We start from the raw sequence: 27791 nt of genomic DNA, 5'->3' as shown, positions 1-27791 counted from the left end.
TTGGATCTGTGGATGAAATCCTAAAGTATCACAATTTATTGAACATCGGAAATAAATTTTAGTTAATCAACAACTCTTGTTTGAGCTTTGAACTTTGTCCAGTGATTGTCGCGTGACCGCACGTGAGAACCATTTGAGCCTCCGTGACACCAAACTATCCAATCAAATGACGCCATGTTACCGTATCGTGCGCATGCTCCATGTGCTCGTGGTCTTTTGCTTCAACTCAAGCAACAAGGCAAAACGTTTCTCGAAGCAGTAGCGTTTGCTTTTGTTCCCACCCATCCCACCCAAGGTTTTGATCTCTATTTGTTTCCCCTCAATAATTTCATTTCGTGAACTCTAACAGGACTCCTTTCCCCCTGCTTAGAATCACTGGACAGAGGACTTCTCAAACTTTCTCATTTGCTATTAGCTAGTTCTCCAAAGCTACTTAATGTTAATTATTATTTCATTTGTTCTGTTCTTAAAAAAAAAAAAAAAAGTTATAACAATAATAATAATAATCATGTCAATTGCTATGTCGATATATTGGCCACTTGGTCCTTACCTGTTATCTCGACAACCAAATTGTAAATTGTAAATTATATGCTTTACGTTACATACTCTTAGGGTAATTATACTAGTTAAGGACCTGGAGGAGATGTTTGATTGATTTTAGCCACTTTAGTGACAGTCTGAATGTATTTGAGAATATTCAATAAACCTGGGAATGGGGATGAAGTGCTCCTCTTGTCACACTTTTGCCCCCATAGACTCGAAATTATTGAGGCCCAACTCCCTCCATTATGTACTCCCTGGATTTAGGTTAGACTGGAGGCCCAACTCCCTCCAATCAGAGAGGAGGCCCAACTCCCTCCTCTCTACCCAGGAATGGTCACAGTTGGCCCTGGGAGGAGGCCCTACTCCCTCCTCCATACCTTCTGTGCACCACCCTGGGCCGTAAGTTTTCTTAGCGCGATACTCCAGGAGTACACGGGGCTGACTTCTTAGTAGAGCACTTCGTCACCCACTTCCCCATTTTCAGCCACACCGAGTTGTTGTTTTTTGTTGTGTCACTATGTAATTAATTATGGGATCTTTACCAAACACGAGGAAGTTGATTAAGTGACCATTCAAATGAAAGCTACTGTGCAGTACTTTCCTGTGGTGCTGTTTATTATGCTGTACAAGGTGGTTCTTCTACCTTTTGAATCTGTGGATGAAATCCTATGGTGTGACCATTCAAATGAAAGCTATTGGGCAGTAGTTTCCCGTGGTACATATGTTTATTATGCTGTGCAAGGTGGATTCGGGCTTTGCAGTCTGTGGATGAAATCCTACGTCATGATCATTCAAATGACAGCTACTGATCAGTACTCTCCTGTGGTGCTGTTTACTATGCTGTATAAGGTGATTCTAAGTTTTGAACCAACTTTTTTCCTACTCTTTATAAGGCACTAGGTCGCGTGCTATTGGTTATTACTGTAATACGTTGCGCAAGGTGGATTCGGACTTTGCAGTCTGTGGATGAGATCTTACTCTGTGTGACAATTCAAATCAAAGCTCTTGAGCAGTTCGTTTCTTTTTCATGGAAATATAATTATATCGTTTGCGTTATCTTACGTTCTGCTCATCCGGGGGGGCTCCCCATTGTACCAGGAGTTTGGCGAGATCCGGATCCTTGTTATTAGCAGCGATGTGTATCAAAGTGTCCCCATTGGCCTGTTGAAAAAATGGAAGAATGAATAAATGACTGAATTCACAAAAGAACGAATGAGTAAATAGACGAACGAGTGAATGAACGAACGAACGGAAGAGCGAACGAACGAACGAACGAACGAACGAACGAACGAACGAACAAACGAAAAAACGAACAAACGAACAAACGAACAAACGAACAAACGAACAAACGAACGAACGAACGAACGAACGAATGAATGAACGAACGAATGAGTGAACGAACGAACGAACGAACGAACGAATGAACGAACGAACAAAAGATGAACGAACGAACGAACGAACGAACAAACGAATGAATAAATAAATGAATGAATGAATGAGTGAACGAACAAACGAACGAACGAATGAACGAAAGAACGAACGAACGAACGAACGAACGAACAAACAAATGAATGAATAAATGAATGAATGAATGAATGAATGAACGAACGAACGAACGAACGAACGAATGAATGAATGAATGAATGAATGAGTGAACGAACGAACGAACGAACGAACGAAAGAACGAACGAACGAACGAACGAGTAAGTGAGTGAGTGAGTGAGTGAGTGAGTGAGTGAATGACTGAATGAATGAATGAATGAATGAATGAATGAATGAATGAATGAATGAATGAATGAATGAATGAATGAATGAATGAATGAATGAATGAATGAATGAATGAATGAATGAATGAATGAATGAATGAATGAATGAATGAATGAATGAATGAATGAATGAATGAATATAGGTCTTTTGGTGCCTTGCAGAGAATCATAAGAATATGACCAAGCGTCAGTTCCCGCATGTTTAATTTTCGCGTACGCTTCTTACTTTCGAGTTTCGCCAGCCTTACTATCTTGAACCTGTTATACGTAGTAAACAAATTTTGAAGAGATCTGCTGTTTTTAAACAGCAGATTGTCTTCCCCTTGTTGTCTCTGGGACATACTCCATCTCGAATTGGAATTTGGAAATGTTGGCTTTTGAGGAGAGGAGAAAACCGGTGTAGTGGGCTTCGCACTAAAGTGAAGTGGGTGAATTGAACGTGATAGGAAGTCTGTCTTCAGTATAATGGATAAAGAAAAAGAGGACAGATGATGTAACTATATTTAGTATTTTTGTTACGTGTTACGCACCGATCTACCAGTTCTCACATCCTGGTCTGCCTGTGACGAATTTAAGATGTCTTTGATCACTTGAGTGCAGTTTACTCTTACAGCGACAAACAAAGGAGTGTCACCATTCTGTCAAAATAGAAACAAACAAATAATAAATCACCATGGAAACTATTATTACTCTGTTCAATTGTCAAACTCATTAATAATGCATGAAGTAAAAACAAAGGAAATTAAATCACTATCGTGAAGGACGTTTGGAAATACAATATTAATTACCATAACATTTGGTAAACTTTCACTTTGAATTTCTCCAAGAATTATCAATGGTTTAAGAATCTCTATCAAACCCTCGAAAGAGTGTTTTGCTTACTGACTAGTTTTGACTTTAAACTGAGCACACCAAAGGCGTAAGACAGTCTTCCACTTTTCTGTGACTAATTTTCAGTTTACATGTTTACTTGATGTGAATGGGGCATATGTTCTTGAGCTAAGAGAATCATCAAGAGCTTAAAGTCGAAAAAAAAGTGAAAAGGAAATTAAGGACATTTTTTCGTTGCCATTATGAAATTAAACGTTTCTGTTGTGTTTTTAAACTAGTTGTTTCATTGTGTGTTAAAACCACAGCGTACGAGGCTAACGAAATGGAAATGGCTATTTTGCACAAATAGAACGTTAATTTCAGTTCCAGAAAGTTGGAAAGGAGAAAATGGAGTACATGTGAGGGTCATACGTTTGTTCAGGAAAATTACCGGAATTCCCACGGGCTTTATGTGCCTATCAACCGGTTGAACGGAAAATTGTGGTTAAATTGACCAAAACTCTTTTTTAGTCTTTCTCACAATGTCCAATGGACTCTTATGCTTGCGCTTGTGTACATTTTACCAATGGAAAATGAGCAGTTTTAAAAGATGAAGATCGAATCCTACATTGGAATTAAAAGGCTAAGCAATAAGAGTACATCAAATAGAAGAAAGATCCTCGCAGTTAGTACGTAACTTAAGCAGTTGCGAAACGAAAGACTGAAAAAAATTCAGGCTTGAACGGGATTCGAACCCATGACCTCTGCGATGCCGGTGCAGTGCTCTACCAACTAAGCTATCAAGCCAACTGGGAGCTGGACATATTGTGAGTTCGTGATATTGGTTTGACGTTTCATATATTTACATTCAATAAGAGTACGCTTCGCAAAAACCACCTTGTTTGTGATGCTGATGTTAGCGCCAAACTTTCCAAGCAGTAGCTCCACAAAGTTGACATTTTTCTTCCGGCAGGCAACGTGTAAGGGCGTTTCTTCATCCTACAAAGATAAATTAAGAACTATTTTCAATTCAAGCAAATTTGGTTGGTAAATCTAGTTGTTCATGGCTAGTGACTTCCTATTAAATATGGGAGGAGGAAAAGGCATAAAATAATCGGGCCACTAAAACAAACAAACAAGCAAACTAAAAAGGGCGATTTTTCTACTCCCCATGGATGTGATACTTGTTCATCACAAGATGCTCTGCTCGACACTAAGTAACTAGGAGTACTGGACTATCGGTACTTCCCCCTGGACGGGATGCCGGTCCATCAAAGGATACCCAGGATAAAGAGGCTGACTCCATCACAAGAATCCCCAAAATGACTAAGTCCGTCACATGATACCCAGCACAAGGTGACTAGGTCTATCACAGGATACCCAGCCGGAAGTGCTAAAGTCCATCACAAGTGCCCAGTATAAAGTGACTAAGTCGATCACAGGATACCCAGCATAAAGTGACAAAGTCGACCAAGGCTATCACAGGATAGGCAACATAAAGTGACTAGCATAAAATATAACTAAAAGATAAAATACTATATTCAAACTATAAAGCTTGGGAGGAAACTATCCAGACAATACGAACAGCTATAGAGGGGTTTGACAATGTTCGGAGAAAAAGTCAGTTCTCCTAAGTTTTCTTAAAAATCACTATTTTAACGTTCGACATTAAGTTTCATTCAGCTGGTTCCAGAACTCGAGCAACCAAACTTTATCTTGAATTCAATATCCGACTCGCCAACCATTACACCACAGTTCCAACTGCTTAACTACAACCGATAACAATGAGAACCTTACGTTGTTGGTAATGTTAGGTTTGGCCTTCACACTGTGCAGAAGTCTCGCCATAGCTATGTCTCCCATCTCAGCTGCTAAATGAAGAGCTGTGTTCCCGTCAGCCTGTAGACGTACAACAAAGATAAACAGAAATCAATATTTGCCTTTTATACTGCAAAAATGTTTGAGTCACGAATGGATAAAACGCGTTACACTTAATCTGCGTCACGCCTGGATTTTTTAGTAAGAGCAAAAGACATTCACTTTTGTGGTTTTCAACTGAGCGTCGTGAAACCAACACCGACTCAGCAAAGGCACAGAAAACACAATGGACCAATTAGAACTCGAAGAAAATACAACCAAGTGTCGCCGTCCATCATGGGTTAACTCGCGCGTACAAGCAAGTCACGATTGCTTTTGGTTTTGAGAAAGAGGCGCGAATTTTGTTAAGCAATCAAAGAACGTGAGTGAAATCATGAATCTAGTAAGGGAATGGGAGATCGTACGGGGCAAAATTAAAAATCTCCGACCTCGGCGGGAATCGAACCCACGACCTCCGGATTGCGGTTGCTCTATACCGACTTGTCTACGAAGCCAGACGGGAGCATCGTCCAAATGACCTCGAAGCTTAATCGGCAGAGCAACGCACGATCAAATCGAGAGGTGTGGGTTCGATTCCCACTGAGGCTGGAGAATTTTTTCTTTGCCTCGTGTGATCTCCCGCTAACGCTCAGTCGGAAATTCATGGGTTCTCTTCAGCACTTTAACATACAATGCAGAGTTAATTTTGTAATCCATCATTTGTGTTCTTAGTGTTAACGCCACAGCATGCATTTGTACCCTTAACAACAACAACAAACCTACGTTTTTCGTCTCCGGTTTTGCTCCACTTTGTAGCAGCATTTTGCAAATCTCGACGTTCTTCGACCTCGCAGCAACGTGAATGGGTGCATCACCATTTTCCTGTCAAAGTAAATGAATGGATGAACTAGCGAACGAACGAATGAATAAAATTCAGGACTTTTTATGGGGAAAAAAAGAAAACGAAAAAGGAAAAAATTCCATCATACCGCCCTGCAGGTCTGGTGTACATCTTCATCCAAAACTCCAAAATCAACTAGCTCTTTCAAGGCTTCTGTGTCTTCATTTTTCACGGCTAATAGAAGTAACGGGGCTACATTCTAAAGTAGAAGGGTAATTATTAGCAAATTGATTGTACATTTTTCGTAACATCATGGTCGTATAACACACTCCCTGATCTGTGACTACATTTTTCCCACAAACCCGACTGCGCACGCTGGTTGTTTGTTTTTTGAACAGACCAATCTTCTCTGGTGAAGTTACAAACCTGTCACCAAGATAAACAGTCTACTTCTGTTTTCTTTTTTGAAAAAACCTTTAACCATACTTAACAGACCTTTTCGGATAAATTTAAACCTGGTACTCCTGGTTCAGCTATGGAGGTCTTTTCATATGAACTCAAACCAGCGAGTCCTGTTTAGATGTAATTGTAAACAACGCCTGGATAGCCTGGCAATTCTGGTTCAGCTAGCTATGTGGGTCTTTTCAGATGCATCTAAACCAGCAAAACCTGCTGAGATGTTGTTATTTACAATGCTTGGATAGCCTGGTACTTCTGGTTACATACATACATTCAGCTAGCTATAGAGGCATTTTCAGATGAATTTATGCAAGGCTCGCTCAAACCTGTTTACATGTTTTGCCTGGAGATCCTGGTAATCCTGGTTTAACTAGTTATGAAGACATTTTTAGATGAGTTTATACAAGGCTTGCCGAGACCTGTCAATTTTTAAACGTTTTCTTTATAAGACCTGGAAAGCCTGGCATTCCCGGCTCAACAAAAAGTTATACTTACTGCAGGTGGAGGTCTGTGAAGTCTATTCTCTTTTGCCACTTCGATTTTCTCACTTATTGCTTCATATTGCATTCTTGAGGCGAGTTGTTCAGCAGTTTCTCCTCCCTGAACACCGAAATATAAACAGCAGTTTTCGGAGTGATATAGACCAAATAACAAATCTCAACCATACAAAACAAAGTCTTGATGAGAGCAGACAGAAATGTGCATCTAACATTGGGCTTACACAAGAACCATCAATTGTTAAGGACAGTGACTACGTTTGCTACTGCGCATGCGTTCTGCACATCTCGAGATACTCGGGTTTCCCATGGGTGATGCCTACTAATACAGGGATATTTTTGCGCGGTTTAAAACTATGCGGAGAAATCAAAAACAGCAAGTGTTCTTGGTATCCAAAATGAAAATTGGGGGTAGCCATGCATTTTTCAGAGATAACAAGGCTTTAATTTGGAAAAAAAAAAAACGCCATACATTGTTTTGCATTTTACGGCTTTTTAGAATAATTCTTGCTTAATTATCTCTAAAAAATGTGTGGTTACCCCCAATTTTCTTTTTGGAACCCAATAGCCCAATGTTCCCGCATAGTTATAAACCGTACAAAATACTTCGGTATTAGCAGGCACCGTCCTTAAATTAAAATGGAGTGACCTTTCACAGCTAAGCATGTCTCAAAAATACGGCGTTCATTCGTTACAAAAGAAAAACAATGCAAACGTACGTTGTCCGGAATGTCGAATTTAGCATTACGGCTGAGAAGATAATCCACTACGTCTTCATCTTGGTTTGAAATGGCGATGTGAAGTGCAGTCTTATCGTCGTTCTGTAAAACAAAAACAGTACTTTGATTACTCCTCTATCTACTTGAACATGACAGTGACCAACTTGAAAGCCAGTACTTCTTTGGAAAACTTGAAACCCAGCGCTTTTCATATGAATTTTTCATCGCAGAAAACTTTGGGACTTCTACCGCACTAATATTTATGTCTCTTCGACCACAAAAGGAATACAGATGCTGATAAAGTTTGGGGTGGCATTAAATCTAATGTGTAATTTAACTAGAATTTCGCTGATAGATATTCTACCATTTTTCAAGTTGGTCCAGGATAAACACTGAACAGAGGAATACACGAGACTGGGATAAGGTATTCCTGAAACAAGGTGGCTATAATATGACTGAATTATAATCTTTTGTTATAAATCAATAAAACTTAACTATATTTCCCGTTGTTATTAAAACAAAACGCCGATGAAGGATGATGCCGCCAGCCGTTAATCTCATTTACAACTCAAACGCTTCCGCATCTCCCAAGACTAAACAATTGAAAGCCAGCGTTGTTGTTTCTCGATTCTTATTTTTTTTTTTTGTTTTTGAAAAGTTTTACAAGGCTTAAAAACTTTGACAAATGTTCTTTAAAAGGAAAAACCTAACGGTGTCGAGTATCAAGTGATCTTCAGGATGATATTAAAAATAAAAAGCACATCCCATAACTAACACAACATTATTCCACGGAGGGAATAGTTTTGCGGTGAAGCAGTGAACCTGAATGTTCATTGAACGATCTTCCATTGTAAGTGGGACTTTGGTGTTGCGATCTCAGTCCAAGTAAAGGTGTGGCCAGGATTTTCTTTTAATTGGTTCAGAATAGTCCAATTTCAATGTAGTAAAACTCTAACTTCGCTCCGAGGGCTTAGGGAAATAAAACAAGAGAAATTATGCGGAGTTTCTTGTATAAATAATTAAGTTCTTTCGTATTATTCTCCTTGGCTACGGAGCCAAGTTAGAATTTTGATACATCGGAACTGGCCGATTAGATTTTACATGGTCATGAAAGAAACACAAGAAGTTTTTGCAGTCTTAATAGCCAATTGACATCACGGCTTTACTGACAAATGACCAATAACATCTCGACTTCGTTGACCAATCAGGTCAACAACCAGAGACATTTATACCATCTACTGACGTTCCACAATTTACTTGACTCTGAAGATGACTTCCTCTCAGGTTGTCGAAACGTCAGTCACTGTCACCTCAAACAGTCGTTCGCAGGACTACACTCACCCGGATGATCATTATTTACGTACTTAGCTTATGACATGACTCCTGGGTTCAAACCATTTACAACTTACATTCTGGGTGTTTACTTTAGCTCCATTTTCCACAAGACGTTTCACTATTTCAAGGTTATGTGTACGGGCTGCTAAATGAATTGCAAAGTCCCCATCTCCCTGCGAAGAAAATGATTTAAAAAAATGAGAAAGATGTGTTAGGAATAGTCGAACCTATGACCTTGCGATTACTAGTTTGGAAGTCAGTAAAAAGTTGAAAAGGAAATAAAAATTAATTAAAACGGGTTTTCTATTTAATTGGCTGGAAGTTTACCTGGGCTTGTAATTATTATTTTTGGTTTTACTTGTTATGCTACAACAGACAATGCAAAAAAAGATGCGTGTTTTGAGAAATGATGATCTAGGAGAGAAGCAACTAGAGTGAATGTCGCTCATAAAAAGGACAAACAAACAACAGAGAGTCAGATTCAACCAAAAAGGTACGAAAAAAAAAATCAAGGACCGAGAAAGATCGAAGAGAACTTTTATCGTCGAAAAGAAAGTTTGAACAATTAATGCATGTAGATCTTTTTTTTTTTTTTGGTGTCCTGTTTGCCCGGGCACTGAATTTGAGAGGGAATGTTTTCGGTATTTGATATTAGTTCTTTTTGTCGAAAGAAAGGCGCCCAAGTTTAAGAATAATACTGAAAAAGTGGGTTTAAAAAAAAAAAAAAGTCAATGAAATATTTATGCCCGTAGGTAAAAAAGAGGTCAGAAAAGTCTTTCAATTGCCGAATTCATATTAGAGACAGATTTGAATCCCATGAAGGCCGAGTTTCTCATTAAGAATCACAGCCGCGCTAAAAAAAAATACACAAGAAACCAATTAGGCGAAAGCCACAGAACTCGAAACGCATGTACAGAAAAGACCTGTGAGATCAAAATGTAACATAAAAATCCTCCAAATCATCTTATTGACCCGTTACAAATGTACAAGAAGCTAGTCGAAAGGCTGAGGTGAGAAGCGGTAAACATGCATGCTGGTAAGAGTTGCGTGGGCCTTCTCCAAAAATCCCAAAATCGCTTTACCATTGCCTTCCTCCCGAGAAATTAGTGAATGCTAAAGATCCTCCACCTAAAACGGGGAAATCACACTGAAAATCTTCGTAAATTCTCATGCATTAGACGGGTACTTAGACGAGTTTCTCGGCTTCTGATATGAATTCCGCTATATATGTTGTCTCTATTTACCGCAACAGAAGGGCAAAGTAGTAATGTGATAAAAAAGTAATGTCAGTTAATTGATGATGTGCACAGAAACGATTACCGCTAGGCAATCCTTTAAGCAAGGTAAAAAAGAACGAATTATACCTAAGAAACTGACAGCAACGATATCGAAAAAATATGGAAAATTTATACAGAAGTTGACGACCAAACTTGAAATAAACGTTGAACGGAGTTAGATTTTAAATTATGCGACATAGAGATCTCTGAAATCTCACTAATATTTTAAGGCCATTTAATAGCTTGTTCCAAACAAAATGTTAAAACCGTAAACCAGGAACTTTAAATGAAAAAAAAAGCTTAAAACTGATTCTGTTGTAACGGTAAGCAAGTAGTTAATATTTTAAGGCTGGTTATTGGAATTGTTATTTTATTTGGTATCCACCTTGCTTTTGAATACAGCTTTGAAAAAAAAAAAAACAGCTAAACCCGGCGTCAGTGAGAGAGTGAAAACATTACCTGCAAATACTGTTTTTAAATAAATAATGAAGCTTAACAGTTTTCTTAAACACTATACAACCACGCAACGCCTTTTCGCTTGGTGAAGCAATATATTTTCTACGTAAAGAATAAATTGAATTCTCTTTGAAACCACCCTATATTGTTTCTGTAATTCGAGTCCTTGACAACAACAGCAGGTGAAGCTGTTAGGCTTGGACTCATTAATTTCGCTTGTCATTCAAAACTCTACCTTGCTTCTTACAATGTCACGTACTTAAAAAAAGGAAGAACATCTCTTCAAAGGTTAAAGAATTAACAACAACAGCAACACGAAACTGAGGCCCATTTAAATACACCGTTAACACAAAAAGTTTCATGTTATTGGGATTCTCATTTCCCAGCTTTCGATCCAAAAATTAAGGAAGTCGAGTTTTTAAATATCAAGGTTTTCACCGCTTTGAGTCTTAATTACATTCAAAAGTTGACAAAATGCCCAACTTTTGCCTAGACAAGTTTGCGAAACAATCAACAAGCAATTTCATTTCAAATGATTAAACTTTAAACAATCATTAAATGCTAGAATAATCTTGTGTAGCACTGTCATCACCAACTAAGGGAAGTTTGAACATAAACTGTCAGTTGAATGAGTACACTTAATGATTTTACGAGAAGGCCTCCAAGCACGTCAAGGTGGTTTTCAGGAGGGTCCTCTGAATAAATATCTAACAAATTGATATACAACAAAAATAATCAAGAATAAAATAGTCAACAATCTAAAGTATGCACAGTGCAAAAGAAGATAAATACACTGAGTACAGTGAAAATTATTTCAAAATTAATTACCCGCTAAAAATTAACACCTCTTTGTGAGAAGTAATTTTTTCCCATTTTGTGCAATATGAGCCGGTATTCTATCCGCTCTACATTGACTAAACGTTTTTGTACAATTTTCGTGGAACAAAAAATTCATACTTGATAAAAACATTGGCTGTGGCACGAATATTGTCTTAGATTAGTCGTCACGGAAGCGTCTACGCTCCTGGGGCCCGTTTCTCGAAAGTCCCGGTAACTTACCGGGCCCGATAAGTGTCTTTGGTGAAAAAATGTTACTCAACAAAAGTCAATTTTTGTTAGCTTTGAATACTAAATTTCAAAATCTTATAATTTTATAAACACATTGGCCAAGTACCATGTCTGTAATCACAGTGTTATTGGCGAAAAAACATTTAAAAATATACTTAACGGGCCCGGTAAGTTACGGGACTTTCGAGAAAGGGGCCCCAGGGCCGATTAGTTAAAAGGAATTCTGACAATAAAAAGGCCCAAAGGCCCAAAAGCCAAAAAAGTTTTGAATGTGTAACGTTGATGTTTCCTTTAAGCAACGACTCTATAAGAAATACTATCTATAGCTATGTCTTATGTCAGAATCATCCAACGCAAACATTTGACCAAAATACTTACAGTGTCGTTTCCCACGTCCCACGGATGGAACATTTATGTACGCTGAAAATTTCAGCTTAAGTCGAAGAAAATTTTAGGGAGTGGAATCGTATTTCTCGAATTTCCAAACTGTTGTTGGCTTTCCCAAAATGCTAGTTGGCCTTATTTTGCATTATGAACAACATAATTGCACTTTCGAAAACAAAGAATTTAGTTTCTCTGTGTTACGAAAGTTTGAGGCGACATTCCGGCCAAAGAAAATCCTATTTTTTTGGCCACAATTTAATAAGTTATGAACTTTTCGGGCGTCTAAGGTCTTCCCAAAAGATATTCCATGGCTGAAGAACCGTTGGACGAATTAGTTACCTAAAATTAGCAAATCCCTGAATGAATTATATGTAAAACAGTCAAGTTTACTCGGGAAAAAAAGTAGTTTACGACTGTAAATACGTGAAATCAGTAATCTGGTACGTGAACTACGGATGAATAAGGAAGGAAGCATGGCCGAGCGGTTAGGTCGCCGGAATAGCTTGGAATCGGGAGGGCTAGCGTTCAAGTCCTGCTCTGACCGCTAGCTGGTGTTGTTTCTCGGTAGCCCCAAGTTCAACTCCTCCGCCACGCTTTTAAAAAACCAGCTGGTTTCCCTCCGGCCAGTTGGGTTTTTTACCTGTTATGTTAAACTTGGATTATCTGTTTCCTGTTATTAGAGTGATGCGCCAGTAAACTAGCTTGGGCAGCTAAGTGCACTTCTACTATAAACATATACATTAACATAAATGGAAGAACGCCTCGCAGTGAAGTTAGCACTGAATTACTGAGCCAATTGCATAGATTAAAGGACCCAATAGCAATCCACTTGAACGGGATTCGAAAAATCATGGCGCTTGGCAGACAATAAATGGGATTTAATGTCGGATTATTGCACAAGCTTATGCACTGCATTACTGTAGTAGTAAGTTTTGGGAAGCTGTTTCTGGGAAGACGCATGCCGTTTTCCATACTATTATTATTATCATTTTGTTTTTCAGGAATCTTTTCTCGAGAACTTCACTACTGAGTTCCATTAGCTTAAAGCTTTTCGATACCCCTCAAGAAATGTTAATAACACATTTTCAGAAACAATATCTCAAGAAAAGTCATTTCACCTAACTTTCTTCGTGCCAAGTGGCACAGGCCTCATTTCAGGAAAAGTTCGCCGCGATTAGCCTTTGCTACTTGAAAGAAATGCTGTTCTTTCTCCCTTTCTTCCTTTAAATAGTATGAATAAGCAACAGCTGGACATTTCATATTGGCTGGATCGGATAACATAACATAACATAACATTGCCCAGCAAAGGAGGCGAGGTAATAAAGAAACTCATCGACACTGATGGAGCAGTAGCTTTTAGTGTTTGAGTAGGTGGATAAAATTCTAAGACGATCCTTCAAACGAAATTTCTGACTAGTGCGATACTTTCCTATAGTCCTGTTTATTAGACATAAATGGACAAGGTGCTCTCAGTTAGTGTTGAGTCTGTGGCCATAGAGGAAATCCGAAAGCATAATCATTCAAAATTAATGAACTATATCGATCAGTAGCACTTTTCTGTACTTGTTTTAGTTCTGCCCACAGGCGTTCAAAGAGCTTTTAAAAACTTTATGCAGTGGATACGTCGCCATCAAGCAAATGAAATGTACTACTTGTAGTGGATTTTATCAGCCGCGGCAAGCTGTACGTTAAGCTTGTTGTAGTTTCAAGCCCTGCGGATAAACTCTTCAAGTGTGACCATCAGATAGAACGATATTGAAATTTATTTCCCTATAGTTCTTATTATTGTTTATCCCTAATGTACCAGAGGGTAGTTTGTAAAGAAATTGTCGTGCTGTGTCAGTAGGGGAGTGAAACCAATGTTAAGTTTTATCAACAGAGTTAATCAAGCAGTAATTTGAACATCGTAAAGAAGTTCGAGTGCTGACGTTTCGAGAGTTAGCCCTTCGTCAAGGCGTTTTCGCACTGACGAAGGGCGAACGCTCGAAACGTCAGAAAATCGAATCTCTTTACGGTGGCCAAATTACCTAATAAGCTCTGTTGATAAAACTAAACATTCGCATCCCTACATGATGCAGTTCACTGTGGCCTAATGACTGAATAAGTGAGTGAGTGAGTGAGTGAGTGAGTGAGTGAGTGAGTGAGTGAGTGAGTGAGTGAGTGAGTGAGTGAGTGAGTGAGTGAGTGAGTGAGTGAGTGAGTGAGTGGGTGAGTGATTTTAAGTGAAAACAGTGGATAAAATCCCAAAGTGGTACGAACGAAGCAAATGCGTTTTTTTTTTTTTTTTTTGCAATGCTGATATGAAAATGACTGTGGGTTTTTTTCTCAAGATTCTATTCGCACCTGTTTTTTTCCTTTTTTTTTTTTTCGAAATGGAACTTCTGCAAAATTGCCCAAATTGGTGGAACATCACAGCAAATGGTTGCTTAGTTACCTAAGTTACACTGATGCCTGCTAACAAGTCTTTCATAGTTCCAATAAGGATCAAAACACTTATGATTAAATTTTTGACAGGTACAGATGTTTGTTTTGTAACTTTTAGCAGGGAAAAGTTAATTCGTCTCCTGACGCGCTAATGCCTTCTGTAAATGTTGCTTGCAAAACAAAATTGTAGCTTAACGTTTTGAGGTTGCCTTAGGGTACAAACCATCAGCAGAGCTAGAAAAAAAAACGAAAATTGAAGTAAAACAAAAACAAAGCGCCGGCATGAAAATTGAAAATTATTAGTACTGCTTAAAAACGACATTAGTCAGGTAGAAAAAAGAAAGATTAATTTTTTATGACTTCATATAGCAGTGTTGTCGGAACGCGTGTTTTATTCGCACGAACGTCACATTTGTAAAAGAAGGATAAAGTTTCATTTAATTCTCACTCTCCAGTTTAATTTGTTTGTGTCAATACCGTTTACAAAAATCAATATTAGCCTGTTAAATGACAGTCTTAAACAACACACTGCGAGGCTAAGATGATAGACCAATTTAGAACATAGAAAATTAAAACAACGATGACATCTCTCATGGGCTAAAGTAATTAAGGGCAAATAAAGAACTACGCACTTTCGGAGACGGAAAATTAGTCCCCGAAAATGAAAACACCTATACGTTATGAAAATACAATTATTTATTTAAACTTTGTTGTCATGACAATTTTGACAACCGAAGCAACATAATGTAGGGAAAACAGGGAGTAAAAATTAGCGTTGAAATGGTTAACAATAAACAATAGTTTGAATATAATATCAAACAGTTCTGCCGTTTGAAGTGAGAACACCAAAACTGGGATATCATTTGAGCAACAACAAGAACAACACGGCCAAAAATTCAGTAATATATATAAACTTCACCAACATACAGCAGTTCTTTTTGTAATTCATAACAGGTCGTTAAAGCTTAATTTTTTAATAAAAACGAAAACCAACTTTTCAACTTGTTTGCCTGACGTCAGAGTACTTTGGAGACAACTCGTCACATTATTGAAAAATAAAATTGACTTTCAACTTCCTATAAAAATGAAGATATTTTCATAAGAAATTAGCGAAAATGCATTACTTTTAAGACGTTTTGGGGTATGTCGAGCAATGGTTATTTTACCGGGAAAAAAATTGTCTGCCATACTGCAATTTGTTCATCATTTGCCGGAGGGAAGAACCATTGCAAGAGAAAACCTGATTTTCTACTTTTTCGTAAAGCCATCATTTGACATGCTATAGAGTTCGAAGCTTGATTAAGATACTGTCGTGCAATAACCCGTTTCAGACAATTTTGCCTTGAAGGTCCGGTAAAACTACTCATTTATCTCTCGAAGGAAGCTAAATACAAAAGAAGCGAAAGACCGGCTTAAAAGACGCACGGCGTTTAAAAAGGCCATCTGCACTAGAAGTTAGAATGAAACATTTAAGGTGTGGAAAATAAATATTAGCTTATATTACCGTTCTGACGCTGTTTAGCTGTGAGCTTTGCTCCTTCAGAATTTCCTGAAGAGCAGAGACATCTCCGCTGTTAATAGCTTGAAACATCGTTGTTGCTGATTCATGTGAATTCCTCTGTTGAACAAAGAAAACATGTGAAACAATATTGCCAAAATTGAGACAATCAAAGGCTGGCGGGAAAAGGTAGAAAAATGGTTTGTACCCTAGCCTTTACCTGGTTCAGTATTGTGGTGTGTACGTGAGGCAAGATAACGCTCCTTTGGCGTGGGAAGAGAAATTATATGAGCCAATTGTGGAACGTTAGAGAACTGGGGACGAGTATATTACATTAATTAGATTACAAAGCTGACCCACTTGAATAAAAGGTGACTTTATCATTATCGATACAACCAAGGTTTAGGGATTTTAGCTAAATGGAGGCGCCATTTCAGACTTTTAAAATTGAAAATTTAAATCTCATACCAACTGATAGACGTCAGTCCCTCACAAACGTAATAATGTAAAGAAATGGCAACATGGCGTCTCATACACGCATCGTGTCGCAATGGCATGTAATGGAAGCGTTATGGCTTCCTGTGTGTGTGCCAACTGAGAAAAGTTGGAAAAAAAATTGGCCAGAATAAATACAACTTCCATTTGTCGACAACAATTTGCCAACCTGTTCGCCAACTGTTGTTGCGAAGTTTACACATTACAACTCGAGTTTGTGAACTTTTGTTTGCCATAAGAAGGCGCCTTTAAAATTTTCTGACGTTTTTTTTTTAATAATTTCTTTACCTTTGTCAGCCGGTGTAGTATGATGTCAACCGAAGCATGCCTTCTATGTGAAATTTTGATTTGAAAAGGTGAACTCGGAGGCCAGTATTTTTGAAAATACGCCGAAACTTAATTAGTATAAACCTAATTCACTGAACAGGAAAGCCACTTGTTCAATATTTAAGAAAATAATCATCGCTTTCATGCCAAATATCTAGACGCAGTCGCACCGGGCATTTGGCCTGACGTGAGTACATACGTCAAGCAAAAATACGAATCCATATCTGCATCAAGCTCAATTTGAACGCCCGATAAAGCGTATCAAAATTACACGAACAGTTTAATAATTGCAATCACTAAACTCATATTACTTACGAAGCAGTAGGCATACGCTGATAGCGGACGTTTAAACCGCTCAGCGTTTGTCTGGCTATGATACATGTAACTTTTATTGTGCATTTTTCCTCATTATCATAAGGAGAGATGAGAAAAAGACAATGCCTACCTTATTTCGCTCCTTTTTGGTCTAAATGTAAATTTAGAAGTCTCTCATTTCTTGAATCAATTGTGGAATGTCGGTTAATCGATAACTTGAGCCTCCGTACAAACTAAACATGCTTTCGAAGATTGCAGGTTCGCTTCTAGCAAATTTTAAATTTGTCCGCAGAAATTATCACAGAAAAGAGGCTTGTTACTTGACAGTGTAAACTCTTTGGTTGAAAACAACCAATTAGCCAGGCAAGTCCCCTTTGTCTTTGTGACAATTCTACGAGAACACCATTCAATTCTTCACCTCCGCATTCTCTTTTAAAAACACAGTCTGCTAAGCGACATGCTAGTGAGGTTTAATTCATTCAGTAAAGCCGATGGATTGAACTTACGTTGGCAATGTTCTAATGAGATGTACTAGCCGATGTCTTTATAAGTATATTTCTTATATAGACACAAGTGCTTTACTGTAAAATACACCACTCGCAAAATTCACACAAAATTACATCCGGGACCCGAGTACATTCTGTGGGCCTGGAAACTTGTTTGTCTACCGTGACTTTTCTTTGACTTTAAACGAATTCAAAGAAGCAAATTTTCATTGACAATTTCAGATGAAATATTCTCGTTCAGACCATACTATTGTGGTGTGTTTGTAACCAGCCAATAAGAACCTTTGTTTTTCTGTACAGCACATTGCGAGGATTTTCCGCGCACTACTTTGTTGTTACTATGTTTTAAAAGAATTGGTTCATGCTTTTAGCTGTGCGTATATTGGGTTATGGATGCACGCAGGAAGTTTGGAGAGCACTCACGAAGCTGGTCAAGCTTCTCTCGTGCTCTCCAAACTTCCCGCGTGCGCCATCATAATGGGGTGAAATAAAGTGTTGTTGTTGTTGCATCCATAACTCGATATACGCACGCTAAGCATGAGCCAATTCTTAATTAATTCGCATCGATAAAAAAACCCCAAACTACAAAACAAGAATCGCATTCATTCGAAAACGAATATTAACTAAATAAAGATGGCTTGCCAGCACTTAAGAATCGCGTGGTATCCAGCTCTACCGCGGAGGTAGCACTTAAATACACATTGCAGTATACATGGCGCCATTTTTGAAAACGGATGTGATTAATGGCTTGTTTGTCTAGACACCGCATACATTGTACGAGAAATTAGGCCATATTTTCAACGTTGTTGGTGATTCGTTTGCCCATGGAGTGAGACATCAAAGTTCATGATATATGCATTCAGGCTAACTTTCATTTGCTTGGCCGAGCGGTTAGGGCGACAGACAAGCAATCTAGAGGTTTCGGCCTTTCAAGTCCCGCTCTGATCGCTAGCTGGAGTTGTTTCTCGGTAGCCCTGAGTTCAACTCCTCGGCTGGAATTGTTGTTATGTTGCATTTGAAATTTTGTTTTACTATCCCTGAAAAGCCCCCTAAGGAGAGAGGAAAATTGCATGAAGCATCTGAAGATAACTAGGACTTTTATCACTCTGTTTTCTCCGTTTTCAGTAAACCACTTTCCGTTGAGTGATCTAGTAGGACTCCAGAAAATCCTTCTGAGCGAGGGGAATGGTTGTAGAAGTCTCCCCTTACCTTAAGACACCTTATGCAACCCGTCCCTGGTTCGCCTAGTTATTGGGAAGTGGAAAGACTAAAGAAATCGCAGTTCTGTTTGAATATTTCACGGCTCGTTTGGTGTGGTAGTGTAAAACACGAGATACATGGACCGTAATTTCGAGTGCTTTAAGTCCAGTTTAAGTCTAAATCGCTGGTTTGGCCGGCCAAGCAAAACATTTGGTGACCAAAGCATACTGTACATGTTATACCGGTCTGCTGGGAGTCGGTATATAAGTGAATAGTTTCCAAGAATTTGATAAATCGTTAGGCTCTACAGTGAAGACGGTCAAGTTTCGTTTCCATGTGTAGTTGACGCCGGTAGCTTGCTAATGGCAGTTGCTCGTAAAGAACGAGGAATGAAATTCGGTAGCCTAGCTGACAAGTAAATTTAGTGGCTCGATAGCGAATATATACAATCAAGGAATTATGTTCGTTAGATGTAACTGTTATTTACATGCCAGATAGGAAAGTTAGTTCAGATAAGGAGCCCTTGGCTTCTGTGTGGACTGCCAGTGAATGAGCAGAATAATCAATGAATTCTGGTGTGTGAAGTCAAGTTTGTGTTGGTATTTAAATGACTCGTTTGGTTCATCAGTGGACCCGGCAAATAGAGAGAGAAGTAAATAATATGCGCATAATTTTAACTTGTGTGCATATGATGGCGAGTCATGACAGGTCATGTTTGAATCGGAAGCGAAAGTAGACTAAGGAACGAGAAATTTTCTGTCGGCGCCTTAAACCCATTTGTGTATAAGATAGCGGAGTTTGGCTTACAAAAAACAAAAACAAAAACAAACAACAACAGCAAAAGTGCGGTCAAGTTGGACGGAGTGAAATGCAAAGAATAAAACAATTGATGCGGGAATTATTTTTTGTGTGTAGTTTTTCTATATTTTCAATGGCCATTGTGCGGGTAGAAAAAGGATGCGCGGATGTAAGATGAAAACCGGTTTGCTCAACGGTTCATTTATAAGGATTTGCGTGAGCTAAGCTTAAGTGGCCCTGCAATCTTTAGAATAGGCCTATAAGAGCCAAAAATTCTTTCAAAGCTAACACGGATGTCACAGTCAATCTTCCTCTCCGTGACTGACATGTATATTGCATAGAAACATTGCACGAGAATGTCGCAAAGGAACGAAATTGAAGATGAGTTTTAAATTTCATGAACTCGTCAGTACTAGAGATTTGCTAGCGAGTTATTTTTGAGGAGGACGACTACGATAAAATATGTTACAATCCATGGATGTAGAAAAGTGCTGTGTTAATAAAACCGGTTGTGATGGGTAAGCATTGGAGATTGTCACTAAAGTGTTTCTTAAGTTCTAAGCAACTATCTAATGTCTTCGGGCCTAATTTAGTTAGAATTACGAAGCCATTATTGTGAACACTAACATATTGCTCACATTCATATTTATCACTCAATCGTAAGCAACCAATGTAAATTTAAAATTAAATTGCCATATTTAATGTGACTTGGCTCACCTTGTTTCGCATCACGTCTCGATGATTTCTCCTCATTGTGAACTGAAAGAATTGTTAAAGAGCTAAATACTAATCGGTGACTCCAAGTGATAATTTTCAAAGAAGAGCCTCGCGTGAATTTCGTGGTTTTAAAACTGTTATTAATTAATTTTTTCTTTGGGTAACGGGAACGGAACAAAATTCATAGGAGGAAACCCGCAGTGTTTGACATATGCCTTTACAATAAGTAATTCAAGATTGTTTGGAGTTCTCAGTACCTGCTTGCATACATAAAGAGACAGCTAAACAAGTTTAAAACCCATATATTCTTAGGTTACGTGTGATTAGTCATGTGACGCAATATACCCCAGCTAAAACTATGAAATATCCGCTGTTATTTCCCTGTCTTTTACAATACATGAGTCATTTCAATACGATAAAAAAAGACAATGTTTGGAAAATTCAAGATGGGAGAGCAGTTTGCTGTTGTAGCAGAAAAGAACATCAATATAACTATCATCAAACGCTGCCGGAAGACGAAACTCACATAGTCAACATCCGACGCGCGTTTCTAGTTCATATTTGAAGAAACGCAACAACTGGAAATTACTGGTGAGGACATCATGTGTTCTTCGCAGCTCGATGCTCGCTTCATGGAACAGAAGATATCCACAGGCAAATATCTGCCCAAATTTTCGCTTCAATTAAGCTTATTACTGTCAATTAAGCAATCGTTTAAAGCCTTTTCAGTACAGCCGATAAGCAATTTTAAACACAACGACAAAGTAATAAACGGAAAAATTTTGCACGACTTTATTTGTTTTCGCTACAGGTTCCTTTGGCGCTCAGCTGTAAGTCCGCGATAAAAAGGAAATTAAGTCCAACGGTGCTAATGAATCAATTCTTCTGGCTTCGCCAGTCTCCTTGAGGACACTAAACAATATTTCTGGGTTTTTATTCCGTTGCTCGGTTATGGAGGCCACAGTGTTTACAATACAGTAAACATTTTCGCAAAGAAACAAAAGGTAAAACGTACGTTCTGGACTATTTTTGTTGCAAAATAGATTTTATTTTCTCCTAAAACCCCGAGATAAATTAAAAATTGAAAATTGTTTTGTTAAGTTTGAAGTGACCTTTTTTTTTTTCTTAAAAAACGCGTCATATAGGCACTGTTAATATATAGTGATTTCATTTTTCTCAGATAGCCCAACAAATTCATGATCATATTCATAGTCAAGGGCAAGCAAGGTACAGAGATGCCTCAGGAACCACTCGTTCTAAACTGAGCAAATTTATTTGCCACGAAAATGCAACAAAATTAGAAATAAATTATCCTTGTTTCAGCTTCGCGACAGAGCTTTTAAGTTTGTCAAAGTTAGACAGTATATGGTAGGGTTTTGTGCAGCGTCCACACTTATAAAACGCCAGTAGTGATACATATACATTTGCAAAGAAATTAAAAATTCGTGTTGTGTCTAGCAAGGGACATATCAGACCCTCAGCCGCTTTAAATATTGTGATATAAATAGTTTATTCTTTGGATAATTCCCAATTTATATTAATAATATTTACGGTGCGTTCTTTTAGGGCTATTCAGGAAAAGGAGAACAAGGATTTTACAATAACTGTCCAAATTCCCGCGCGCTTATTGGCTCGTAGCTATTGTCTATAAGAGTACAGACAATAAAAATGGCGTCAGATGTAACGCGCGCGCTTTCTCAACGAAAAAAAAAAGCCAATTCCGCTCGTACGTTTTCCATGTTATTGTAAAAAACAAATCGACGGCAGTTTTCTATGGTCTATACTCTTATAGACCATAAAATGACGCCATAAAATGTCCAAAACTTGGCATTGAAACCACTCGCCTGCGGCTCGTGGTTCCACTTAAGTTTTGAACATTTTTTTGACGTCATTTTATGGTCTTTTTAACAATTATTCCACGAGCGCGCGTTGGATATATAAGCAATAGCCTCCATTTGGTACGAAAATATGCTTAGATATTTGTCCGCGGACATTATCTGTTCCGAGAAGCGAACAGTTTTCCGAGAGCGAAGCTCGAGGAAAACTGTGAGCTTCGAGGAACAGATAACGTCCAAGGACAAATATCTGAGCATATTTTTAAAGCCAAATGGAGGCGATTGTGGTTATTATCCTTCAAATATTTTTCGCAACATGTAGCAACGAGCTTGAGTATTTGAACATTTCGTTTGAGAACAGTTTACCGTCAAAAACGTTTAGAGCGTATGTTGTTTCCTGATACTGCTTTATCGACCAGCAGGTTTATCTCTCCACAAAAGCAAACCGTTCCCCCATCTTGACATTAATTTTAATAGTAAACAAGACGCGCCTTGAAGTTTTTGAAATTGGGGAATATCATCGGATATTCCCCAGTTTTAGGTGGGGTATATTCAGTCACGTGAGGGGTTTAGACCAATCGCGCGAGCGAAAATATTCGATTATAATGGCTCATATACCATGGCCGCTAAGCCAATCAAATCCCTCGAATTGCATTATACAATGATTCAGTTTTTAATAAAAGAGCATAGACCATAGAAAACTGCCGTCGATTTGTTAAATAGACGGTATTTGTGTCCTTTTTGGATCAATACCTTTTCGGAATGAAAAGAATAGCATTTCTTTCATACTGCTTCTGACAACAGAATGGACGGGATCCAGTTTTCCTAGAATAGGAGGAATTCCTTTCTTTTGCCGAGGTTTTCAGGTTAATGAAAATAGGTTGTATAGCGTTCTTTTGGAAACTGATATTCTGTCGTTTATGTTATTCCTGAATAGGAACCAAAATAACCAGATTATCCCAAAGGAATGCGCCCTTAATTTGACACAAACGCACAAGTGGGTAAAACGTATATCATCTCTCCCATGTATGTAATTTAAGTCTAAAGCATAGTTCATAACCAAAACGGTTCCAAAACTAAACCCTTTCGGGGGACGTATACTTGTCTGTTTATATTTCGTTACCGTAGTGGTAAGGTAAAGGTGACTGTATGTAGGGTTGGGTGACTATATGGAGGGTTAGGATTATGTGGGTGACTATATGGTACCTTAACATGAACTACTTGCCCCGCTGCCTGTACTAGCAAACACTTCACTTAGTTTCGTAATCAGATTCAAAATTTGTTCCCACGCTCGCATGCACGAGGCGTGATTTATATATCACGCATGCGCTGTTTTCACTTGCATCTAAGTGATAGCAGTCTTCAAACGTCTGACAAAATCATTTTACAAATCATTGCAATATTCCATTTCCTTCCTTTTTTTTAGAAGTTTTAATTTTAAAACCTGTAAAGCTTATGCTCCCTGGGAAAAACATCGTGACATGAAGTAAGAAAAATATCATTACCCCTTGTCGCTTTATATCCTTGTTGAAAAGACCTTAACCCTCAGGGGGGATTTATATATAGAAAGGCTTATATTCCTGACGCTTGACCATGTTCAATTAAACTTATGCCAGGATAAGCTAAGGAAATCTATTCCCAAACGTATTTATTTCAATAGATAACAGACGGAAACTTATTTTTCTTCCAGGAGGAACATTTAGACTATAACAAATTGTTTTCGTGACCTGTTTGCATATTTTGTCGTACCCGTATACAATGATTTAATTACTAGTGATAGTTCAACCGCTCCGCCACCAAAAACAAAGTGCGTTGCATGCTATTTAAAAATTTTCATCATGATCTTAATAAAATGCTATCTCGAGTGCTACATGGCATATCAAACTTTCGAAAATGTCGCAATCGCATCACCAAAATCTAAGTAATATTTAAATCCAGGCATCCTTAAAACCTTCCCCACGCTTATGACTTTCATGCTTCAGCTAATAAGTTATTAATAAGCTACGAAAAGAAAATAATAATAGAAGCCGGTAACCATTGAAACGCCGGTAAACCAAGACCCCAAGTCAAAGAGAAGTTTAAATAACAACGATGAAAGGACGCCATGTTTGATCCACTCTGAAACTTGTCGTACAATATTAAGAGCTTTTTCTAGTCGACAATTGTTTCTAAAACATTTATTTTGACAAAGTACGTCACATTTGAGTCTCGAATTGACCTTTGGTTGGCAGATTTTAAACTAAGCAAAGTTTAAGGTTGTTTTTAAACAATTTTAGCCAAGGTTTGAACAACTTAAAATTAATAGTAGCGATTCACAAAGAGCTGCCCGATATCGAAAATTAGTTGTAACTTTAAGGTAGTTCTTTGTTTTCAAATTTTTTTCATAAATATGTCCTGTTTTAACTGGCCGGGCGTAATAAAACACCGAACTAACTTCAAATACGTTTTTAAGTTCGCGTATTGTATTTCGATTCCTTTAGCTATTCTGATATTATGCGTATTAACTGCTTTGCGTATAAAGAATTTTTCATTGACTTTCCACTCCAAAAGGGAACCTAGAGCAAAGTCGAAAAACTGAGTAATAAAGATATTTTGTAAACATTCAGTACCACAAAAAAGTTCTACTCAATTAGCTTTTATTTTAATGGTCGCACTTTACGATCTCCCTTCCAGAAAATCAAAAGTTAAAACCACTGTGTACAGCGTAATAAGCAGCGCTACAGGAACGTTTTTCGCCCAATACGTACGCTATAACTTTCATTTTGAATGATTCATAAAATTAAGGCACCGTTACCGTAACTAAAAGTGTAACTTTAAGATTGGAAGAGTTGATGTTCAAAGATTTATGCTGTTCGACGATTAAAGACTAGAAACAAAGAGATATTCTTGTTGCGACCAATTTTCCTACGAAATTCGCAAAGCTTTCAACAAAAGCTCAAAAGAGAGTAGCTCACCTTAATTAACGGAGGGTCCAAGATCAAACGCCGAAAGAATTCCACCGCAAACTCTCAACATGACAAACAAAGTTTCCATAAAACTAGAAAAGATTTCACAGCTCTGCCTCTAATTTGTGATGCGTTGAATTATTAACAACTTGACGACTTAATCCGTTTTACGCTTGTTTTCCAGTGTAGATATGATTGATCGATGACACCGCATCAAAATGTATGGACACCTGTTAAAGGATGCTATAACTGTTTCGTGCAACTTATCTCACGACAAAATTTGGACAGAAAGATGGATTTCTACTTTGGCAATCTTTTTTTACGTGGGCGTAAATAAACTAAACTTGGGCGTATCGGCGTGTTTAAATTTCTTTTCTTTTTTTATATAAAATATTTTCACGCAATTTGTATTAGTAACACAACAATATGCATAATGAGCAAAGCAAAATAATGAAGAAAGTAACTAATAACAATACAGCAAACTAGACAAGAAACGCGAACTATCAACAAAACAAGAATAACAGCAATTAAGACGAGAAGGGTTGCCATCATACAGAAGAGCAATTTTCAATTTCCCGTCGTCATTCAATTTTCCTCTGTAATTCTACAGAGTTGGGCGTCTTAAAAAGCGTTTTTCATCATCATCATCATCATCATATCTTTATTTACCCTCAGATTTTTAAGAGTAGCTTATGCAGCTAATTAACATCTCCGAGCATTTACCCACCCAACCATGAGAGTGTACACACAAAGACCAGACTACAACACCGGGAACTACTACCCCTACTCTTTGCGAACATTGAGTGGGTTCTTTAAATGTATAAGTTCAAGTTCAAGTTTATTAAAGATTTAAACACATACAAAGAGAAGGTAAGCACTGCTCGCAGTTAGCTACAGCTATTCGAGGCGAGCAGTGGTTTTGACGTATAACAAATAACAGCAGTTCAACCTTACAGAATCAAAAAAGTAACTTACAATACAGTGGCAGGTAAAACAAGAGAAAGGAAAATACAATGACAAAGAACTAGGACTAGATGTGTACAGTTAAAGAAACGAGATTTACGATAAGAAGATACTTAGCCGATCACTTAACAATATTTAGAGTAAAACAGGGAAGTTATATTACTTTGAGTACTTTTAAAGAGTAAAGTTAGGCGAACATAGCCATAGTTTATGTGTTTGTGTATAGGAAGAGAAGGTCTAGTCTGCGTTCTTGGGCGTTCGTCGGATTGCATTTTTCATCTTTTATACATGGAAAAGCATCTCCTCATTTAGGGGAATAACTCGTATTATTGAAACATTTGAAAATATCAATGTAGAGTGAGGACGTAACAGGACAATCCAAAAAGATGTGGAGTATGGAGTCTTGACAAATGAGATACTCCAGTTATTTTCGCCAAGAACGTTCGACCACAGAGAGAAAGATCATGCGACTGCCATCCGAACTAGTAATCGGAAGGTCTTAGGTTCAACTCCTGGTAGGAGCACTCGGATTTTTATTCAGAGTATGCCTGTGTCATTTACTGATGTAAATACATCATTCCCATTTATTCACCAGGCTTAAAATATTCCGTCACATTTATTCAATTGCGCATATGCCACACATGACATTCCTATCCTAGCAGTATGCAGGATGTTTGCTCCATGAACCTAGTTTAATGGCCTTAGCTCCCACGAGTCTCCAGTAGCTCAGTGTTAGAGGATCCGAACTAATAATCGGAAGGTCTTAGGTTCGACTCCTGATAGGAGCACCCGCTTTTTTTTGTCGGGCATGCCTGTGTAGGCTCGATTTCCGCCGCTCTCTCGAGCCTGTGTTACTTACTGAATAATACATCACTCCCATGTTTACTGAATTTAGTCTTCATTTTTCGAATTCTGCGAAAGCAATTGGCCTCCCTAATTTCCTGTTGGTCGTTCATAGATATGCACCAAGAATTTTTACAAGTCTTTTCATAGATTCAAAGTTTATTATCTTATTCTTGCACTCTTTCTTTGATCCGATCCACATAGCTTTTGTCTTGGTATTAAACATTTCATTTAAGACCTGATGTTTCTCCGAAGGTGTTCAACATGATGCAAGGATGCCTTAAGGGCGTCTATATCACTTAAAAAGGACGTTGTGTCATCAGCAAATTGAGATATCTTCACTTGAGAAATTAGAAGGGAAATACCTTTACACTCATGTGTCAAGAGTGACCATGTTTTCAGTGAAACTGTTCAGTAACTGCAGCAACAGTTTCTGAACAAGGAGACTTGTATAGAACACCAGTTTACGATCTATGATTATTTTATAATTAAAATAAAATTCAGTTCCAACGTCCGCAAGAGATCAGTATAAAAGCCACCTACCTAACAAGAGTTTGATCCAATGCCTTTGAGTTCTTCTGTCTCACTCATCTTTCGCAAAGGTACTGTGGAAAAAAAGTGGTAAAATATTGCACATTTCTAGTCACTCTCGCCAGTGTTATATTAACCCATTAATTCCTTATTTTTTTCCCCGACAGAAATAGCAATTTATAAACTCTTTCCTGGCCATTATCTTGATAAATTGTAGCCACTGAGTCATTAAAACCAAGTTTGCGACATATATAGAAAATAACATTTTCTTCTGAATCTATAAGCAATTATTTCGACATTATATGTAGGGCATATGCACCGAGAGGAAAATTTTGATTTTTTTAACGAGTAAAACAAAGACTGACACTTATTTCTCAGTACT

At 38.0% G+C, this 27791-nt stretch overlaps 1 protein-coding gene across 6 annotated transcripts in view; it reads right to left on the bottom strand.

Annotated features, from left to right (window-relative positions):
• Window positions 1-27562, bottom strand: part of LOC146467021 (uncharacterized) — a 57331-nt gene extending 29769 nt beyond the window's left edge. Inside the window, exons 1-12 of one of the 6 annotated variants that reach the window (XM_085126737.1) lie at window positions 27422-27558; window positions 20293-20334; window positions 15941-16054; window positions 8902-9000; window positions 7493-7594; window positions 6772-6876; window positions 5966-6076; window positions 5760-5858; window positions 4917-5018; window positions 4017-4118; window positions 2840-2947; window positions 1606-1704 (exon numbers count right to left, since the gene is read on the bottom strand). In XM_085126737.1, the coding sequence (XP_084982863.1) occupies window positions 1606-1704; window positions 2840-2947; window positions 4017-4118; window positions 4917-5018; window positions 5760-5858; window positions 5966-6076; window positions 6772-6876; window positions 7493-7594; window positions 8902-9000; window positions 15941-16054; window positions 20293-20328 (1077 nt within the window). In that variant the 5' untranslated portion in view covers window positions 20329-20334; window positions 27422-27558. Of the gene's footprint in view, window positions 1-1605; window positions 1705-2839; window positions 2948-4016; window positions 4119-4916; window positions 5019-5759; window positions 5859-5965; window positions 6077-6771; window positions 6877-7492; window positions 7595-8901; window positions 9001-15940; window positions 16055-16154; window positions 16176-20292; window positions 20488-25081; window positions 25206-27421 lie in introns of those variants that run through there. The other 5 variants (XM_085126738.1, XM_085126741.1, XM_085126742.1 and 2 more) reach the window with 5 other exon arrangements.
• Between the last annotated feature and the right edge of the window lie 229 nt (window positions 27563-27791).

The sequence above is a fragment of the Pavona decussata genome, unplaced genomic scaffold (assembly GCF_977016875.1).
Source record: "Pavona decussata unplaced genomic scaffold, jaPavDecu1.1 SCAFFOLD_140, whole genome shotgun sequence".
Classification (NCBI taxonomy): domain Eukaryota; kingdom Metazoa; phylum Cnidaria; class Anthozoa; order Scleractinia; family Agariciidae; genus Pavona; species Pavona decussata.
Note: the sequence above shows the minus strand (reverse complement) of the source record. Positions and strands in the feature narration are given on the sequence as shown.